The following is a 20,115-nucleotide window of genomic DNA, read 5'->3' as shown; positions in this document are numbered from 1 at the left end:
TACATACACATGTAGGTTACTTTGTTTCCTTTTTAGATCACACTGTGCGTACACTTTAGTTTACTAGAGCCTCTGATATACTTTGTTGTTATAATCTGCACCCTCACCACACTTGCCTGTGACTTTTGACATACTTCTGTCCTTTTCCGACATGCCCTGCCGCCTGTAAAAATTGTGACCCATTCATGAACTGTGGGCTGCATATGTACTAACCGTAGCTTTACAATTACCTCGCTGCTCAATATCCAAAAATTCTCTCCATACCTCATACACAAGTGTTGCCAGGAGAGGTGTGGCTCACTGGTTAGAGGCGGTAGACCTGTAAGCAGAGAACGGCCCGGGACCAGGGTTCAATTCCCGACGCGGCAGGGTCTTGGACCAGGGTCAACGGACTCGATAATTCTCGCCTCAGTGCCTACTCTAACCAGGGAACACACTCGGTAACTCTGGGCATTAAGCTTGCCTCATCTCTACAACGGCCCCCCACAGACGCTGGGGATGCCTGGTTTCACCCTGGAGATACCCAGAAAGGGACCATCTCACAGGGAAAACCAGGACGGGTTCCCCAGCGGTCTACAGCGCCAGGACACTCTGGTAGAGTAACAGTGCGCTTTACAAGTATCCCACATTTACATTTGCCTCCGCACCCAGCTTATCTATCATTCGTAAACACAATCCCCAAACTTTCCACCCTTTTTCAGGCCATAGAGAGGTTCTACCCTGTTTCATGCCAGAATGTCCATGCTTATCCTCTGAGCTCCCATGCCTGAATGCTCCTCTCTGTGTGCTGTCATTGAACGCTTTACACTGCCTTCTTAAAATGCGTGACTTTGTTTTCCTACATGCGTCTGACGGCTTTGCTTATATGGCATGTACACCTACCTTCTCTTTATTCTGCTATCCTTAACTTACTGTGCCTTGACTCTTCTTGTCAGGTATCCTTATGTCAGGATTGAGTCTTCTGCTCATAGCCTCATTGGTGAACGTCTTCATTGGATCTGTTTTCATGTTCAAGGTAATAAGGGCTGTTTGGGGTTGCCATGTGTTTTTTTTGTGCAATATGGGGTGGGAGAGTCTGCTACTGGGACCGGGTGTTTGATGTTATGTTTGATAGTCCGTGATGGGATATGACCAGTATACTTTTTTTGAAGAGGAGTGCTTTGCTCAGTCTAGAGACGTGGCACACACTTGCCCTGCAGCAGTTATTACCCATGGGAGGTAGAAATATGGTCAGCTGGAGAAGGGGGGGGGGGGGGGGGGGGGTTATGGGTTGGGATTGTGCTCTAAGGTTTTGTAATTGAAAGTAAATGTTGGGTACTTGCCTCCACTTTATTTTCTTGGTTTTCCTGTTTGTTGTGCCCTTCCTATTTATTGTGCCATGTCTCCCAGTGGTGGTGAGGGTTGTTATCACACCGAGGGTCAACCTATAGGCCTTGCAAGGTGCTTTTGATTCCTGGGCAGCCTATTCTACCCACATAGATAAAAATGAATTCATTGGCTATTTTGCAACTCCTTTGACCTCCTCGGTAGCTATATCAAGTTAAGAACAGGAGAATCGCCCGGCAACGTAAGCAAGTAAAAAGAAAATTCACGTCAGGTTTTGTTTTTTTGTGTGGCAGTTCAGGTTGTAAAGTGAGTTTGATACCTCTCAAGTAGGAGTTGTAGCATTGCATGAACGTTTTGAATGAGCAACAAAAGCATTGGAAGTGCTGGATGGCATAAATGGAGCACTACTGATAGTGCAGTGAGAAAACAAGATGGCCGTGTATCATGAGAATTACTTCACACCTCTGCTTGTCATGACTTCTCACCCTCCAGCACCATGGTCTCACTGCATAATCTGTCTCTTACTCTCTGTTTTAGGCCAATCTGTACCTGGGGCTTCTTGTCATGTGTGGCTTTGTCCTCTTCGACACTCAGCTCATCATTGAGAAGGCAGAGCTTGGTGACAAAGACTATATCTGGTGAGTGGAGATCAAAGTAGGACTCTGGTTGGTCCTTGATGGCGGTTAACTTCGGAGACAGTAACACGTTTCTTGTCTGTCTACCTTAGGCATTGCGTGGATCTCTTCCTGGACTTCATAACCATCTTCAGGAAACTTATGATTATCCTGGCCATGAATGAAAAGGTGAGACCTTGGATAAAGCGAAAGGGGGCATTCGTAATTATTCTCTCCTCTTCCTTCTAAGGATGCGTTCATGTGTACGCCCACACAGACGTGTGCCCAGTGAGCAGATATAGCCTCATTGCTAGCTTGACAGAAGTTGAGAAACCCAAATGGCCTCTACCTGACATGACCCTATCCTACACGCACTATCTCGAACATTTTGGTTATGGGATGACGACCCCAACCCCCTAACAGAGCCTCTATACCATTCTTTTAACTGGATTGTATTACTGCACTGCTCATACTTGGGGAACTACTTTGCTTTAAGAACTTCATAAGAGTATTGTAGCTTTATACTTGGTTTGCTGCCCCCCTCCCAATACCTGGCCCTGCTGCTGTGTTGCTTCTGCAACTCTATTTGTTCTTTTCCTCCAGTGTTGCTTTTTCCGCTTGATATCCTAAGCTGCCCACGCCATGTGTTGTGTTGCTTCCTCCCACCTCACCCATAATGGCTTTTGTTTGTTTAATCCCTATCCCATGCCTAAAGGTAGCCTGTTGCTCCCTCTGTCCACTTTCATTGCTTCCTGTCACCAGCTTCTTAGCCCCCACTCTTGTTTCTTAAAATATATATGTTCGAGGCATGTGGGCTGCTAAATTCATATCTTAGCATTAGATCGCCGCCTAGTGTTGGGTCCGGATGATCGCACATTGTTGTCCTGGAAGAGTCTTCGAAGTATCCTGAGATAGGTGGCTCCTCCCCTGGACTACAGTGCGCATGGGCATCGGCTCCATCCCCAGATTGTTTTTTTCCGCCATTGGGTTCGGATGTGGTCTCGACGTCTCTCTGTCGAAACCGAGTAAAACTATCTTTTAGCGGCCAAAAGGCCTCGTTTTTCGCGTCGGTATTGTCTGCGCACGGTCTCGAGTCTTCCGTCTCTTGGAGCCGGAATAAGCGGAGTCTTGTTTCGCTTTTCGAACTTTGAGGCCTTCTCATCGCGACTCGACTGCAAAACTTTTCAGACATGGAGCGGAGCCCGTTTAAATACTGCCCGCTTTGTGGGTCCAAGTACCCACACATCGATCTACACCCCGTTTGTAACAAATGCCTTTCGCCTGACCACGACAAGTGCAAGGCCTGTGCACAGTTCCGGTCTAAGAAGACTCTCAAGCTTCGGCGCGCGGTGCGCATGGAAGCTAGACAAGCGGCCCCGGATCCGGAAAACATCTTCGGCGACCAAGATGAAGAGGACCAGGGTCATCATCTTCAGATCTCCCCACCCGAGACGGAGGTCGAGGCGGATCCGGTAGACGACGACTGTGTCGTGGGTCAAGGCCTTGAATACGTCGACGAGGTAGGAGACGACGAAGAGATTTATGGGGCCGCGGCGGATAGCTCAGGGGACGAGCTCTGCCCCGAAGGTTTCGAGGATACCGACCGGGTCACGGGATCGCCTGTAGGCCTTACCCACGACCCCATGCCGCAAGCCACAGCCCCGCCTTCTGGCCCGGCCACGGACTTACTTGCTGAGCAGACTGTACCGAAACCGAAAGCATCGGGATCGACTCCATCTAAAATGGCCGACCCGAAAACGAAACCGAAACTTAAGGACTCGAGCGTCCCTAAGATGGCTGCCGTGCCAGCGAAAACGACTGTCCCCGCTACTCCATCGACTCCGTCGACCTCCGGTCCGCAGAAGTCGAAGAAGTCCGTCGATTCCGCTGCTGCTCATTCGAAATCGACGCCTGAGGAGGGGTCCTCTAAAAAAGATGGTCGGCACGGATCAGCATCGGCGCCGCCGTCCAAGCCCGCAAAGGCCGGCTCCACGGAGTCTACGCAAACAAAGACTGGCACGTCTGCGCACCGGTCCCAGGACTCGGGGTCGGTGTCAGCGGGTTCCGCGTCGAAAGCCCACAAGGCCCACAAAGACGTCGGATCCGAAGGAAAGGTCAAAACATCCTCGTCGGCTCCAAAACCAACTGAGAGTGAGGCGTCCCTCGTCGCCGCATCACTACAGCGGATTAGGGAGAAGGCCTCTGCTCCGTCGGCTCCGATTTCGTCGCCGAAGGCACAAACAGACAATCCAGCGAAGCCTTCTGGTAAACTTCTCTTTGTTTTGCCGCCAAAGGAGGCGCCGAAAGCCTTTTCCACCAAATCGGCACCGAAGAAGACGGTTTCTTCAACGGCTGGCCCACTTCCACGTCGGGTTCTCGAATCAGAGGATGATTCAGAGCAGTTCATCGACGCAGACACCGGCAAATTGACCCTCTATAAGAGGAAAATAACTTCAGAGTCAGTGGACTCATATGTCATCCCACTGAAAAAGAAAAGGGTGCCCCTTGATGCTTCAGGCCTCACAGAACCAATCCTGCCTCCTCCAAGACGGAGCCCTACTCCCTCACCAGAACACTCTGCGGGTGAGGGGTATGATGAGGATGAACAATACAATTTCCCTATCAATGAACCAGATGCACAACCGGATTCATATGATGACACTGGTGACCAGGGCACCCAAAATGTGGGGCAGGACCCGCAGCTTTTTAATGCACGTGCATCCCCCACTGAGGATTCAGCAGGTTTTCATGCGCTACTTGAGAGGGCAGCGGCCAATCATGATGTGGACATGCATGCTGACCCGATAGAAGAAGACTTCCTTTTCGACACATTCTCAGTCTCTGAAAGGACAGTAAAAACGCTGCCTATGCTTAAGGGAGTCCTCAAGCATGCGGGGGATATCTTTAAGGAGCCTACCAGGGCACGAGTGGTCAATCCACGCATTGAGAAGAAGTACAGACCTGCACCTGCAGACCCCGCATACATTCGGGGACAGTTGCCACTGGACTCTCTTGTGGTCGCCAATGCCAGGAAACGTGCCAACTCCCAGACGACGGGTGAAGCTCCTCCCCCGGATAAGGAGTCCAAAGTGCTAGAGGCAGGGGGCAAAAGAGTAGCTGCGCAGGCCGCAAACTTTTGGCGCATTGCCAATACACAGGCACTCTTAGCACGTTACGATAGGGCGCATTACGACACCCTAGAACAGGTTATACAACACCTGCCTCCAAAGTTCCAAGAAGGCACCAAACTGCTTATTGAGGAAGGGAAGCTAATCTCAAACGCAGCCATCAAGTGTGCACTTGACGCCGCAGACACAGCTGCTAGAGCTATCAACACTAGCGTTATGCTGAGACGACAGGCGTGGCTCCGCATCTCGGGGTTTAAACCAGATATACAGACAACCATTCTCAATCAGCCAGTCAATCCTGATAGTCTGTTTGGTCCAGATGTTGACACCACCCTAGAAAAAATAAAAAAAGACACAGACACTGCTAAGTCCATGGGGGCCCTCCAGTCGCAACAGTTTCGTGGCAACAATTTTCGTCGCTCAGGTGCACGTGGAGTCGCCAGAAGACAGATGGGTCAACAGTCTCAGTTCTCAAAAGGTGGAGCACAATCCTCGTTCCAAAAGCAGAACAAGGGAGGTTACAGAAATAACAGCAACAGAGGTCGCGGCAGAGGAAACAACAGCTCCCGCTCCTCTACCCCAAGCAAACAGTGACTCTCCGTCACTGCCCCCCGACCACTTAACACCTGTCGGGGGGAGACTGCAGCAGTTCCTGCCCGTCTGGAGAAACATCACCACAGACAGGTGGGTGCGACAACTAGTCCAGTATGGTTATTGCCTAGAGTTGAAATCCACTCCACCCAACATCCCGCCAAGGCAAAGGCCTATGTCCGCAGAGCACTTGCTCTTATTGCAGCAGGAAGTGGTAGTGATGCTGCAAAAAGGAGCAATCGAGCTCGTGCCGGTGAGAGAGGAAGGCACAGGGGTGTACTCCCTGTACTTCCTTATTCCAAAAAGGACGGATCTCTCAGACCCATTCTAGATCTACGCCCCCTCAACCTGTACATACTGTCAGAACATTTCCACATGCTCACACTGCAGCAGATTCTTCCCTTGCTAAACCAAGGGGACTTCTTAGCAACCTTAGATCTCAAGGATGCTTATTTCCACATTCCACTACACCCGTCCCACAGGAAATACCTCAGGTTCACTATTCAAGGCAAGCATTACCAGTTCAAGGTCTTACCCTTTGGAGTCACCACAGCCCCAAGGGTGTTTACCAAGTGTCTGGCGACGGTAGCAGCGCACCTCAGGAGGCAGAACATCCATGTCTACCCCTACCTCGACGACTGGCTCGTGCAAGCCAAGTCGGAACGACAGTGCGCCGCGGACATGTCAACTACAATTCACCTTCTTCACGATCTGGGTTTCTCGCTGAACTACCCAAAGTCGCATCTACAACCAGCACATGTCCGGCAGTTCCTAGGTGCGACGATCAACACCCTGACGGCCATGGCTCAGCCAAACCAGGTCAGGATAGACAGCATGCAGTCTCTGATCCAAAAGTTCAGACCACAACACTCGCTTCCGGCGAGAGTATTCATGCAGTTGATAGGCATGATGGCCTCCTGCATCTTCATAGTCCCTCACGCACGGTTACATATGCGCCCGCTCCAGGAGTGCTTAGCAAATCAGTGGACACAGGCTCAGGGGCAATTGACAGACCTAGTGTTGGTTACCAGTCGGGCATACGACTCTCTGCATTGGTGGACTCCACACAACCTTTGCAAGGGCCGACTGTTCCAAGAGCCTGTGCCGCAGATTATCCTGACAACGGACGCATCTCTCCAGGGATGGGGAGCTCATCTGCTCACTTACACAGTGCAGGGACTATGGACGACGCGGCAGCAAAAGATGCACATCAACTATCTAGAACTGATGGCAATCTTCATGGCGATCAAGTCCTTCATTGTACATCTGGGCAACAAGGTAGTGTTAGTCCGGACGGACAACATGACTGCGATGTACTACATTCGAAAGCAGGGAGGCACCCACTCGCCACAGCTGTCTCATCTGGCTCAGAGCATGTGGAAGTGGGCCATTCAGAGGAACATTTTCCTCATGGCAGAACACCTCCCAGGGAAGGACAACCAGATGGCGGATCTGCTCAGCAGGTTCAGCCATCAAATGCACGAGTGGGAGATACACCCATCTGTCCTCCACCCGTACTTCCAGCAGTGGGGTCATCCGGAGATAGACCTGTTTGCCACAAAAGAAAACGCAAAATGCCAACACTTTGCCGCCAGGTTCCCTCACCCACAGTCGCAGGGGAATGCGATATGGATGAACTGGTCAGGCAAATTTGCGTACGCTTTTCCGCCAGCCCCTCTGATACCGCTGGTCGCAAGAAAGCTAAGGCAACACGCGATGACTCTCATCCTAGTTGCTCCAACGTGGGCGCGCCAGGCTTGGTACACCACGTTCCTCGAACTCTCAGTGGTGCCGCATCAAAGACTGCGCCTCACGCCCAGTCTTTTGACGCAGAACCATGGAGAAATTCAGCATCCAGATCCGCAACAGCTCAACCTGGCGATCTGGCTCCTGAAGTCCTAGAGTTTGGATACCTTAACCTACCTCCTGAATGCATGAACATCATCAAGGAGGCAAGGAAGCCAACTACCAGAGCATGCTATGCTGCGAAATGGAAGCGTTTTGTCATTTACTGTACAGCCAATGACATCAACCCGCTAGATGCATCTATCCCCAACATCATTTGCTATCTGTTGCATCTTTACAAGTGCAATCTAGCGTACACTTCCATTCGGATACATCTATCCGCCATAGCGGCTTATCTTCAAAACAGGCAGCACCTCTCTGTCTTCAGAGTGCCCGCCATTAAAGCCTTCCTTGAAGGTCTGAAACGAGTCATTCCCCCAAGAACACCGCCAGCTCCGGTGTGGAACCTCAATGTCGTTCTCACCAGACTGATGGGACCGCCATTTGAGCCACTGCACTCGTGTGAACTCCAGTTCCTTACGTGGAAAGTGGCTTTCCTGGTAGCTATTACGTCTCTGAGGCGTGTCAGTGAGCTGCAAGCGCTCACAATCCAAGAGCCATTCATTCAGATTCATCCAAATAGGGTAGTGCTACGCACTAACCCCAAATTCCTTCCGAAGGTGGTGTCACAGTTTCATCTAAACCAAACTATTGACTTGCCAGCATTCTTTCAAAACCCGCAAACGGTGGCAGAAAGAATGCTCCATACCTTAGATGTACGGAGGGCGTTGATGTACTACATAGACAGAACACAACCCTTTAGAAAGACAAAACAACTTTTTGTTGCCTTCGCACCACAACACAAAGGCAACCCTATTTCCAAAGCAGGGATAGCCAGATGGATTGTTAAGTGCATCCAGATATGTTATCAAAAGGCCAAGCGCACTTTAACAATACCCCCAAGGGCGCACTCCACACGCAAACTGGGGGCATCCATGGCTTTCCTAGGGAACATTCCTTTAGAGGATATTTGCAGAGCAGCCACGTGGGTTACACCACACACCTTTACAAAACACTACTGTGTTGATGTGCATTCCAAGCAGCAAGCTGCTGTAGGACAGGCTGTTCTCAAAACACTTTTTCAGGTTTCTGCAGCTGGCACGGGCAACCGCCGCTGATAGAGGGACTGCTATGTATTCTATGCTAAGATATGAATTTAGCAGCCCACATGCCTCGAACTGAATATGCTACTTACCAGTATGCATCTGTTCTTGGCATGTAGGGCTGCTAACATTCATATCGCCCGCCCTCCTCCCCGGTGCCTGTCGCAGCTGCAGATATACTATTGTATTTATTCATTAGCATGGACATCCTTTACACTTTTCACTCCATCTCCTGCCACAATGGCGAAAAACAATCTGGGGATGGAGCCGATGCCCATGCGCACTGTAGTCCAGGGGAGGAGCCACCTATCTCAGGATACTTCGAAGACTCTTCCAGGACAACAATGTGCGATCATCCGGACCCAACACTAGGCGGCGATCTAATGCTAAGATATGAATGTTAGCAGCCCTACATGCCAAGAACAGATGCATACTGGTAAGTAGCATATTCATTTTTTTGTTTTGTTGGTGGGTCCGGCAGATCCCATTTGCTGAAGGCACTAGTGTCATTCAGTAGGTAAAGGCATTTGTAGGATGACATGACATAATGACGCTGATGTGCACTGTTATAACGTCCTTTATTTCTTGACTTTTTTTTTTAAACTAAGCATCTTGCTTAAAAAGGCAATACCTATTGGCTTTGCCAATGCTGGTATTATATGCTTAACTGGGATGCATTCTTGATGTATTTTTTTTCAGAATGTTAGGGTATGTAGTTCACCGATCAGCACTGCCTCTCCTTCATTCTCAGATGTTCAGGGCATTGAGTCTTGCTAACAGAGGAAAAGATGGCGCAGTTCCACCATCCCAGTTGGAAAAATACTACGTGTCATAGATCCCAGGCATTCCAATATTTGGCATCTTTAACAGACTTTTTTTTAATGTATTTTGGTAGGAGGGTCTGATCAGTCACTTACCTTGTGTCTTGTACTTACCAATAAAGACTCCATTTGCAAACACCAATTCTTAGATCAAACAATTTTCTTATTGGCATTGGAGTTCCCAGCTCAGCCTTACTGGCAGTTTTGGGCCTTTCGCTTGTAGGCAAAGGATAACTGGTTCACAGTGCCTGTATAAATTACTCTCCAGTCAAACCCAATACTTTTAGAAGCATTGATATCTGAAGGGGAATTTGAGCACGATGAATAGAAAAGTGCAGCTTTCAGTAGCCTCGCTGTATATTTAAATAAGCCAGAAACCGACCCCTACAGTTAGCCATAAAACGTGTTGCACAGTCATTTTTGTGCAATCAGTACACGGAGAGCTCTTGCAAGTCGGGTTAGTTTCTGTGATGGAGTTCATGAAGTGTTGTGATGTCGGCGTATTAGCATCCATAACAAAATACACGGCCCTATGTGACGTAAGCTCCAGGAAAGCGGAGTCACTGAGCTGGAGGAGGATTGAGTGCTGTCTTCAATGGCCGGGATTGTAATTTAAGGCCTGCTTGCTTACTATTTTCACTTTGATTTACTTATCCATTCAGTGTGCTTTGGCCTGTTTATGATCTGACTCTGTGCTCTTTGTTTTTCTCTTTTAGGAAAAGAAGAGGGAAAAGAAGTAAAGCGTCCCGGTGCCAGACCTCCACAGGACCTTTCTGTTTTTACCTTGATTTTGTTATGTTCTCCTTTCCTCGGTGGCGGCAGCGGCAGGGCCCTCCCCCTGTTAGCTGGTGATGTAAAGCATTGAAAACGTTCTTGCGCTTCTGTGCTGATTTTCTGCCTTTTCTTGGCTCTCAATAAGAATCAGCTGATTAGCAGCTTTCCAGATTTTGGCTTCAAGTTGCAAGTGTGGTGTTTTAAGGAAAAAGTTTAAGTAAGTCCTCTCCCGCTGCCATGCCATAAGATGCATACCACAACCCTGTCCTGTGTGTCCCCACCCAGTATTGTTTGGTCCATTACTAATTCTGCACAATGTGCAACGAATGAAGCGGACACTGGCCTGACCTTTTGACTCCATATTATTCCCCGTCTCCGTAGACCCTCCAAATATAACATGGCAGTCCACTGTGCAGTGTAAGAGGAGACTTTGGACTGTCAAGGGTCTAGGCTTTGATCTCTTCACCCTGTGGAGCAGAAGGCCTCGGCTGCCCCTCTTTCGTGGAGACCCTGGCTACACACTGTTCCAGGTGATTTATACTTCTTAAGGAACCACGCTCTTTGTGTTTCCGTGCAAGGGAGACTGTAAAAGATAAAGCTTTCTGGCAGCAACTCTCGTTGGTCATGACATCTAGGTGCTGGCAGATACAAATATCCTTCACAGTCCCCCGTAGCTGGATACATTGGAGTATTTTTTGGCCCTGAGCGGGATAAGCTGCGTCTTAGCTTTTGCTCATATACATTGCTTCAGCTTTCTTTGGATGTTGCTTTTCCCATAAATGCTGCCTCCTTATTCAATGGTTTTATTTGCTTTGGAGCCAGTAATGGCTGCCCACTAAGCACTTAAACCATACACTGACCTGTGCTATGTCTGCTCAGGTGTGAGGTACTATTCAGCAGCTTCTCCCAGAATCCCATCTACTATCCCCACCATATTTCTGGAGTATGGTGTGGAGAGGAGCTGGACGGCCACTAAGGATGCAGAGTTAATCTGACTGTAAACGGGGTCTGGAGCAGATATTTTCATGGCCCTTTGAGTATTTTGCCTGGTCAAGTGGAGCTTAATGATTTTCTGCTCCCTTGTAATGTTTCTTTATGCATTCTAGCTGCATTTCTCAACACTTTTAGGACACTTGCAACACGGAGGAAGTAAGTGCCTGCCTCCAGCTTAGCCTAGTTAATGATATATCCCCTTTTCTGGGGTTCACCTGTCAAGGGTAATTCACAACATTTTAAAGGAAGGTCATATCCTTCTGGTTCTGCTTGTAGACAACTCCATTTTTGTCTCTCAGTGGCTCAATGGTTCTCTGCATCTTTTGCATTCAAGGGCTCCTAAATACTTTGCAATGAAGAATATAATAAGACTACTGTGGTTTACCACCAGTTGCTGAACCTCCAGTGCATACAGGGCAGTCGCTAGTTGCAGGCCCTCTTCTAAAAGTGGCCACACCAACTGGGATTGCTGTTAAATTCCTTTAACTTTCTGCAGGTGGTGACCCTCAGTAGGCTAAGAGCAGTTCACATTTGTACATACCGTCTTAACCATTGCACCTTCCGTGAAGTGATCAGGCTTACTAATGTATTACATCAGTTTGTCTCTCCCTGCCCCTCTCCTTAGTTCAAATAGATTTGTTCTTGCGTCTCATCTCTAGTTCTGGCTTCTGCTGTACATATGATTGAAGAAAGACTGCGCCAAGGAGTGCAGAGAGCAGACTCCCCTCCATACAGAACACGCAAGTCTACCCAACTATCAAGAAGCATTGGGTTGTCTGCTCCATTCAGGTGTACCTTGAAGGGACATGGGCTACTGCCAGGAAGGCTAAAGTGTTACTAATCTCCTCTTTCAGGTGTCTCTCCTGTATCCCTTCCCTCCCACCCTTTGCTCCAGACACAGTGCCAAGAATTAACCAGAGGAGGATGGAAGGTGGTCTAACCAGTTTTAATTGAGTAATAAGCACTTCATTTTACAGGAGCGATTGTGTGATAAAATGCTCATACTGTGAAGACAGAGGACTTTAATTAAAAACGTATATAAGATTCTAATGACCTAATTTGTACAAAAAAATAAAAAATAAAACCGATATCCAGACTTGATCTTCTGTCCTCCATACAGTGTTAGTGGGACCACTGTGAGTGTGTGCACATGCATGGTTGTACGTGCCATAGTTACTGCATTAGTACATTGAACCACCATAGGGCTAGGTAAGGGGAATCTGAGGAAAAAAATGTGAGTTCGCAATAATGCATATGGCGAGGCACTTTGTGATTGGGCATGGATCGGTGAGTGGGTGTTTCCTGACCTTACAGTAAGATTCCATGTTGTATAGATACCCTGGAAGGAGGTGGGTGTGGGGCAGTGTATGTTTCTTTGCAGTAACTCTTACCTATGTACCATTCAAACTGGTGGTCGGGTGTGTTGGGCACTGAAAAGCTTTTTCAGGCGTGGGTGGGTAAGCAGGCGGAGTTTATGACATGGTCTTACAATGAGGTCTAGAGATGTGGTCTGTTCCCACTTGAGCAGTTTAATTTTCTACCCTTTCTCTAGCTGCATAGTGTTGTTCTTTTAAAACCTTGTGATCTCTCCAGCGTATTTGAAGCCTGGACAAGGAGGTTTTTCAAATCCACCTCTGCTCTGAGTACTTTGATATTTTTTATTTCTCCCCATGCCACAGTCTACTTCCACTGGCTAATTTAAAAGCATCGCTTGGCATGTCCATCCATTCATATTCCATAGGTTGAAGCTGCTTTTATATGCAATACAACACCTGCATATGCTCCATTTGTCCTTTCTTGAGAAATGGGCCCCCCATTTGTCTTGTGCTCAGGGTCTCTAGGTACATTCTGAAATAGCTTTGTGGCAAGTCAATGCGTACTCAAAACTTCCACTCAGGGATGCTGTCTAGTCTCGTTGACCTCTCGTTCTGGTTTGAGTGAATGGGGATAGTTACATTCTAAATAACTTCATTCATCATTCAAATCTTTATTTCGGCATTACGCCATAAAAGAACAAATTAAACATTACAATACAATTAAAATTAATAACATTAATAACATTCCATTGAAATGTAAAACACATTCTATATAACTGTGCAACATATGTTGAAAAACACTCGGAGCATAACAATAAAATCATTTGAGACAGGAGGACACCTCAATTATTCTAAAAGCAGTTTCAATTAAAGAGTGCTATTGCAAACAGGTTCAAGTCCAGAGTTCAGGACCATAGTTTAAGGAGACTTGGTTCACAGCTGAAAGCCCATTTTTTTCCTACGTTTGCAAATAGAAAGTAAGAATCTACTAACACTGAATATTATCTGTTGCGAAGTGTTTGTAGTTAAAATTCTCAGAGCCTGAGGGCAGGACCTCAAGCCTAGTAATAGGCATATAGGTTTAATCCATCTTTTCCTTTCTTGACTGTAGATAGGACAGAAGAAAAGAATATGCTGCTCATTCTCTTTTTGGTTGTTTTCACAAAGTGAGCAAACTTCGTCCAATACCTCGGAAGATGGATCACGGTTCCTTGCCCAACGAGCCAAAGTTGATTTTTATTAAAAGATTACCATATCTAAACTTTAAAAACAATGTTTTGGCAAGTGGGGGCTCTATTTCATCCATAAAGGCCTCATATAAGGGTTCATCCTTAAAATTTAAAATTTTTGAAACTAATGAGCCACTGGTTATGGTATTTACAGTCACATTTGCTACATAGGACCAAAAAGCTTTTTTCAGGACTAATTTAGGATTAGATGGTAACAGCTCAGGGTGCTCCCAGAAATGTTTCAGGCCTATATTGTTAAACCAAATGCTAACATGCCTAAGCCATGGGATTTTTTTCTGGCTGTCCAGCGCCATGATCTCTATCAGCCCTTCTCTATATGCCTGAAGTTCGGGAACATGCCACAATCTTACCCAGAGCATAAGCGGCCTAATAAGAACGTGGTGATCTGTTCTTTTAAAGTTAAGGTCCAATTGCAGAGGAACTAATGGAGTTCCTCTCGGGACCCTTTCCAAGCTTCGCATGAAATTATTGTCTTGGATACTAAAGGTCTCCTTGGACCCTGGCCCCCACAATTCGGCACCGTAAAGCACTGATGATTGAACTTTAGATCTAAAAAGTTCCATTACTGGAAGCACCGCTTTACTGGTGCTTAAGCTTTGCTCTCTAAGTATTGGTTGGGCATTCTGAGCAAATAGCAATTTGCTTTTTTCCAATTGCGCTTTCCAAGTAAAGTTGGAATCCAGTGTCACCCCTAAATATGAAAAGTGAGGCACTGACTCCAACTTTAATCCTTTTAAGGTTAGGCAACCCTTATCTGGTTTGGTTGGATTTAGGGCCATGTATTTCGTTTTCTTTACATTGATCTCAAGCCCCTTTTGACTCCAATAATCATTAAAAGTATTCAATAAATTCTGCAAGCCATTTTTTGTTTGGGATATCAAAATAGTATCGTCAGCAAATAATAGAGATGCTACCCTTTCGCCATTCAATTTAGGTGCATCATTTTTACATCTTTCTAAGTAAGAGGGAATATCATTCACAAAAATTGAAAAAAGGGTTGGGGCCAGAACACATCCTTGGCGAACTCCACGTTCAATTGGAATTTTCCGTGATAATTCGCCATTTTGACCCCATCTGATTCTCGCGAAGTTCCCTTCATGTAATTTTATAATCTGAGCTACTATATTGTTTGGCATACCCACTGCGCTCAACGTTTTCCACAGTAGATCACGTGGCACCAGATCGAATGCTGCCCTTAAATCAACAAAGGCAACATATAAGTGGGCTTTTTTTATCTTTACATACTTCCAATAAAGGCAGCAAAATCTAAAGCACTGATCAATAGTGCTGACTTTTGTTCTAAACCCGGCTTGGAATTTAGTCAAAAATGAATTTTCGTCCAACCAGTTACTCACTCGTACTAAGATATGACGTGAGTAAATTTTCTGAAGGATGTCCATTAAGCTTATTGGCCGATATTTACCGGGATCCTTCCTGTCTCCTTTTTTATATAATAAAACAATTTCAGCTCCCTTCCAGCTTTCGGGGAATTCTAAGCTGTATGATAGTTTATTGCACAGATAATTAATATATGGTACCCATATTTTCAAGTCGTGCTTGTAGAGATCCCCGGGGATTTTGTCCAAACCTGGGGCTTTCCCAGTTTTTACTTGGCTTATAGCCAACTCTGTTTCCCCCAGGGTAAAAACAAGCGGATCTGCTGGAGTTTCATAACTTGCTGCGTTGGATGCTATGTGAGGATCGTCATATTTTCTATACAAATTGGTAAAATGGGTTACCCAAGTTTGCTCGTCTAAAAAAGTGTCCTTAACCACCCTTCCTACCTTATTCCCATTTGCTATCAACCTCCAAAAAGCTACAGTGTCATGTGATCTTGCAGCTAACAACAATTCCGCCCATTTCTCTTCCTCCCACGCAATTTTTGAAGTCCTTTGGACGGTTTTGTAGTTGCTTCTAGCTTTTTGTACATCCAATTGCGATTTGGATTTAATCGCAATTAACAATTCCCTCTTGGAAACTCTACAGGATCTGTCATACCAAGGCTTGCTATGAGACAAATTCTGTGTCTTCTGCTGGTTTTTTTAGGCATTTTTGTTACCAGTAATTTTAATTTACAAAAAAACTCCTGGTGTATAGTCAAAAAGGGAGTTTTGGCTTCCTCTTCAGGGGTTAAACTTAAGTATGTAGCAAAGGTCTCAGCAAAAAGTGAGTATATTTCGCTGAGAATATCATTACGATCCAAAATAAATGGCCATTTTAGCGATCTCCTGTTGTTACTAATGTGGATCTCATTACTATCACCAACACCTTCCTCAGATGAGAGTGGTAAAAAAGGATCACTAAATAGTACAGCGTCTAGTGTCAGATTTAATGGAAAATGATCACTTTCGGCCCTCTCCATTATTTCGAGATCAATAAGATACGACCAGAGGGGGATAGAAACTATTACAAAATCCAAGTTGCTCTTATAGGTATTCCTACTAAAGGTTGGTTTTTTTGAGATGTCAGATGGTAACCGACCGTTACAAGCCCTAAGGTGGTGCTCTGTGCATAATTTGATCAGTTGAAGAGCCAGTGTGGAACATTTAACCGATTTGATGTTCCCGAGGAAGGAGATTTTATTTGCCTGATCTTCTTCCTCAAAAATCTCACTTAGTCCCGAAACAGGTTCGTAGTTACAATTCAGATCCCCAGCCAAGATGACAAAATCCTCCCTAGGATCCAACCCACTCAGGAAGCAATCTAGCTTAAAGACGGTTGAAGATTCCTTTGAGGAGGGGGTTGGCCTATTGTAGATATTTATTAGGAATAATTTATTCCCATTGGAGGTTATTATTTTTAATGCTAGGATATCTACAGAATTTGTGTATCACCTCAATGTTAACCTTTAGATTGATTTTAGCCCAGATCAAGAGACCCCCGGACGGCCTACCACTTCTAGAGGGGGTTGCTCCAATACCATAGGTCTTGTAGCCCACCCTGTGTGGAGTGTCGACTGCCCATGTTTCCTGAAGTAAGCAAAAATCGAAGGATTCTATAAAATTAGCCCACTCAGGATCCCTCAAATTGCTAGCAACCCTGGCCACATTCCAGCTAACCAGCCTAACCGGCGCCCCTAGTGCAGAAGACATAGCAATATTAACCTTTGGCGTTGCGTCGCCAGTATGTGTCACCTGTTGGGTTGTCGAAAGTATTCCCTCAGAAGGTAAGTAACTTAAAGTGCGTGTTGGTTCTACCTGTTCTTCAGGAATATCTACCTGTTCTTCAGGAATAAATAACTTGAATAGAAGGAGTAAATGGGGTCTAGTTCCCTCTCATTTCATGACTGCACAATACACACTGTTTGGGTTAGCAAGCCTGCTGCACCACACACACGTACACACACATACGTACACGTTTTTAACCGGACACTAGAAACCTGCGCACCCTAAGTTGACATGTGATAGTTGCATCAGGCTGTCACTCGTTACAAAGTCAGTCGGTAGACACCAAGGCAAACATTATAACAATCGTGATTGCTCTAGGTTTTTCCAAAATGTGTATGCCATGGGGATAGACAGTCTCCACTGTTGGCATGGATGGGGGTTTGTTGTCAGGCACCCTGATTATTGAGGGCTGTACTTTTGTCTCTGTGGCAGCAGTCTGTCTCCTGGTCCTAGGTCTGTGCTGATACACAATTCATGCTGATGAAGAAATGTCTCTTTGACCCTCTACTGTACTAATTTCTAAACCACGAAGGAAAGATGGATGTTAACTTGCAAGATGTGAAGCTTTTTCACATGTCGTAATTTGACTGCCGGATAGGGATAGATTACATTGTATATGCTTGGCCGTGTACATACTCGGCACATTGAAATCTATGGTAGGATTAAGTGTTGTAGACACTGCCTAAGTGGTAAACCACCCAGTTTTGTGTATCACTGCTTGATACAAATATTAATGATTTTGAACACCGTGGCTCTTAGGGAGGCCATTTCTCACCCACCCTCCAGTGGTTGAGTCCTTCAAGAGAATTTGGCACACCCTCAAATGCATGTTCACTTTCTTTTAGGACTTCCCGAGAGCTAACTCTTCGATACTTGCCTACAGTATCGGGTTTTAAAACGATACAAGTTATAGCGGTGAAGCTCCTAACAGAAAAAGCAGTGATGATGCCAAACCCGAAGTCCACCCTCCCCATCTTAGGGCATCTGCTGTGCATGTGTATCCAGTGCAGGGTATTGGTGGCCTGTTTAGAAAGTATACGCTTATAGAGACAATATGCCTTGCATACCTTTGCTTGGTAGTGGCCTCCACCCTGGACGGGACTCCCTTAAGACCTGATCATTATCTGTGCATCTTGCCGACAAATTCACGTCATGAAAAACAGTGACTGTCAGGCCTCCAGAATTTAGGGGTTCAAGAGTCCTACAATGTATACTTAATAACCATAATACTTGCACTCCAGGCTTTGAAATCACTTCAGTACATACCAGTAACTAGAGACTAGGTGGGAAAATACAGCACATCTTCCAAGTGCCAGAGGTCTAGTAGAAGTCTCCCAATGCCTGAAAGCAATTCCAAAGAGGTTCAGATTTGCTGCCTTTTTAAGTATTAAAACTCCACTAAACGAGGCTTACAAAGTTTTTGTAGCATCGGGGAGTTTTTGTTCAAGGTTGGCCAGAGTAGTTCCAGAAGAGCCAGATCCAAAATAGATTTTCAGGATGGATGCATAAAATGTATTTAAACACAATCTAAACTAAATGCATTTCTAAAATCCAGCATGAAGCTGCAACTACTTTTTTATATCCCTATTTTTTTCAATCCTCCTTTCTTTAGTTTACTTATCTGAAGAGATATCCCATATGGTGTAAGACGGGTTCTGGAATTTTTTGAAAATATGTAGTCCTCCTGCCAGTGTCCTATGAGACTGCACAGGCATGACCCAAAAGGGAAATCGAGATCCATAAAGGTGCAGGCCTTGTTGGGAACATTAATACTTTTACAGGAAGGCAGTCCATCTCTCAGCCTATTGGTATTCCTTCAAACTATTGGCAGGGACTTAAAACTGCTTCTAAAGTTATTGTTTTAAAACAGAGCTTTGGACTTGCACTCTGCGGCTCAGCGTACATTCTATGTGACACTGCCATTCTTGTGTATATGTAAACTCGCAACCAGTTCCCTTTTTTCTTGCACACAATGTGGATCAGGACGTGCTGAACTTGGTTTTCATGTTTAGTAAATTCTAGCTCTATTCCTTTGGGACTATTGTTTTTCCTGTCTATTGCCATACTTCAGACAAGATAATTTGAGCTGCAACAGTCTGGCAATAAGCATTGCATTTTATGTCATTTACATTTGCAAAACCCCTCCCACTAACCACAATGTGTTTTGCTTCAGCAGTTAGTAATACATTATATGCCAACGATCAGTGTTGCTGCTATCATTAAGAGGTCTCTCTGGAACCTGATGACCTACATGTAAAGATTGAGTGTACCGGTCTTCCTCTTAAGCCCTACCCAAGTGGTGACACTTAACTTTGACAAGGTGAAAGAACGTGGTCCAAAGCCTATCTTGCCAGTGATGCCTGATGACTTTAACCAGTTGGACCTTGATTTCATGGTCCAAAGGAAAGGAGTTAAATGAACAGGAGCAGAGTATTTTTCGGGATATTCCGTAGCACAATGAAGTCAAACCTAGCTCCTTCTCTGGATGTAGAGGCTCAAAGCCAGCACAGCACTGGTCCCTTAATATTAAGAGTGGTTTTGCAGGTCAGGAGTGCTGAGAGAGAATTAGTACATCTCGCTCCCTTTCTGTACTCTGGAGTCCGTCTCCACCTGCTCCAGTTTTTGGAGATTAATATGGGGAGGTCTAATGCAGCTCATTTTGTGGATTGTCCGCCTGGTAGGGTAGACTCCCCTCTTCATTCTTCCACCTGGTGTTTGAACCAGCACCCAAGTTGTGTTTGGTAGCTATTGTGAAGCAGAGTGTCAGTGAATGAAAAACATAAACACAGGAACAACGAAGTAGGCAGGCCTCTCCTAGTGTTTGGACACATACAGACCATTGTACAGCACAAAAGAGGCATGAAAAATGTACAGCACAAAAGAGGCATGAAAAAAGCTGTCACCCGTAAGCACTGGCCTTTGTAGCACTAGGTCCTCTTGTTATCTAACTTCACCATTCATGTTTGAAGGTTGCTCAAACTGTGCACGGCCACTGTACCAAGGCATTCTTTTCCTCAGCACAGCTGCTATCCCAAGAGTATGTCCTGGTATTAGCAGTTCATCACAGCACTTGTGCCCCAAGTCCCCATGCAGTTTTAGCCTACCCCACTAACTCCAGGAGTCTCTGGTGTAGCTCCAGGGACAAGAGGATCAGCCTATGCCCCCCCCCCCTCTTCTAAATAAAACA

General features: G+C 45.9%; 1 protein-coding gene across 2 annotated transcripts in view; it reads left to right on the top strand.

Annotated features, from left to right (window-relative positions):
• The window catches only part of TMBIM6 (transmembrane BAX inhibitor motif containing 6), an 80,266-nt gene extending 67,977 nt beyond the window's left edge, over positions 1 to 12,289 (top strand). For both annotated transcript variants that reach the window (XM_078685951.1, XM_078685955.1), the window contains exons 7-10: positions 936 to 1,015; positions 1,864 to 1,964; positions 2,054 to 2,129; positions 10,145 to 12,289. In XM_078685951.1, coding sequence (XP_078542077.1) covers positions 936 to 1,015; positions 1,864 to 1,964; positions 2,054 to 2,129; positions 10,145 to 10,168 — 281 coding nt within the window. In that variant the 3' untranslated portion in view covers positions 10,169 to 12,289. The remainder of the gene's footprint in view (positions 1 to 935; positions 1,016 to 1,863; positions 1,965 to 2,053; positions 2,130 to 10,144) is intronic.
• Positions 12,290 to 20,115: the final 7,826 nt, after the last annotated feature.

Source organism: Lissotriton helveticus, chromosome 1_1, assembly GCF_964261635.1.
Source record: "Lissotriton helveticus chromosome 1_1, aLisHel1.1, whole genome shotgun sequence".
In the NCBI taxonomy this organism is placed as follows: domain Eukaryota; kingdom Metazoa; phylum Chordata; class Amphibia; order Caudata; family Salamandridae; genus Lissotriton; species Lissotriton helveticus.
This window is presented reverse-complemented; position numbering and strand designations above follow the sequence as displayed.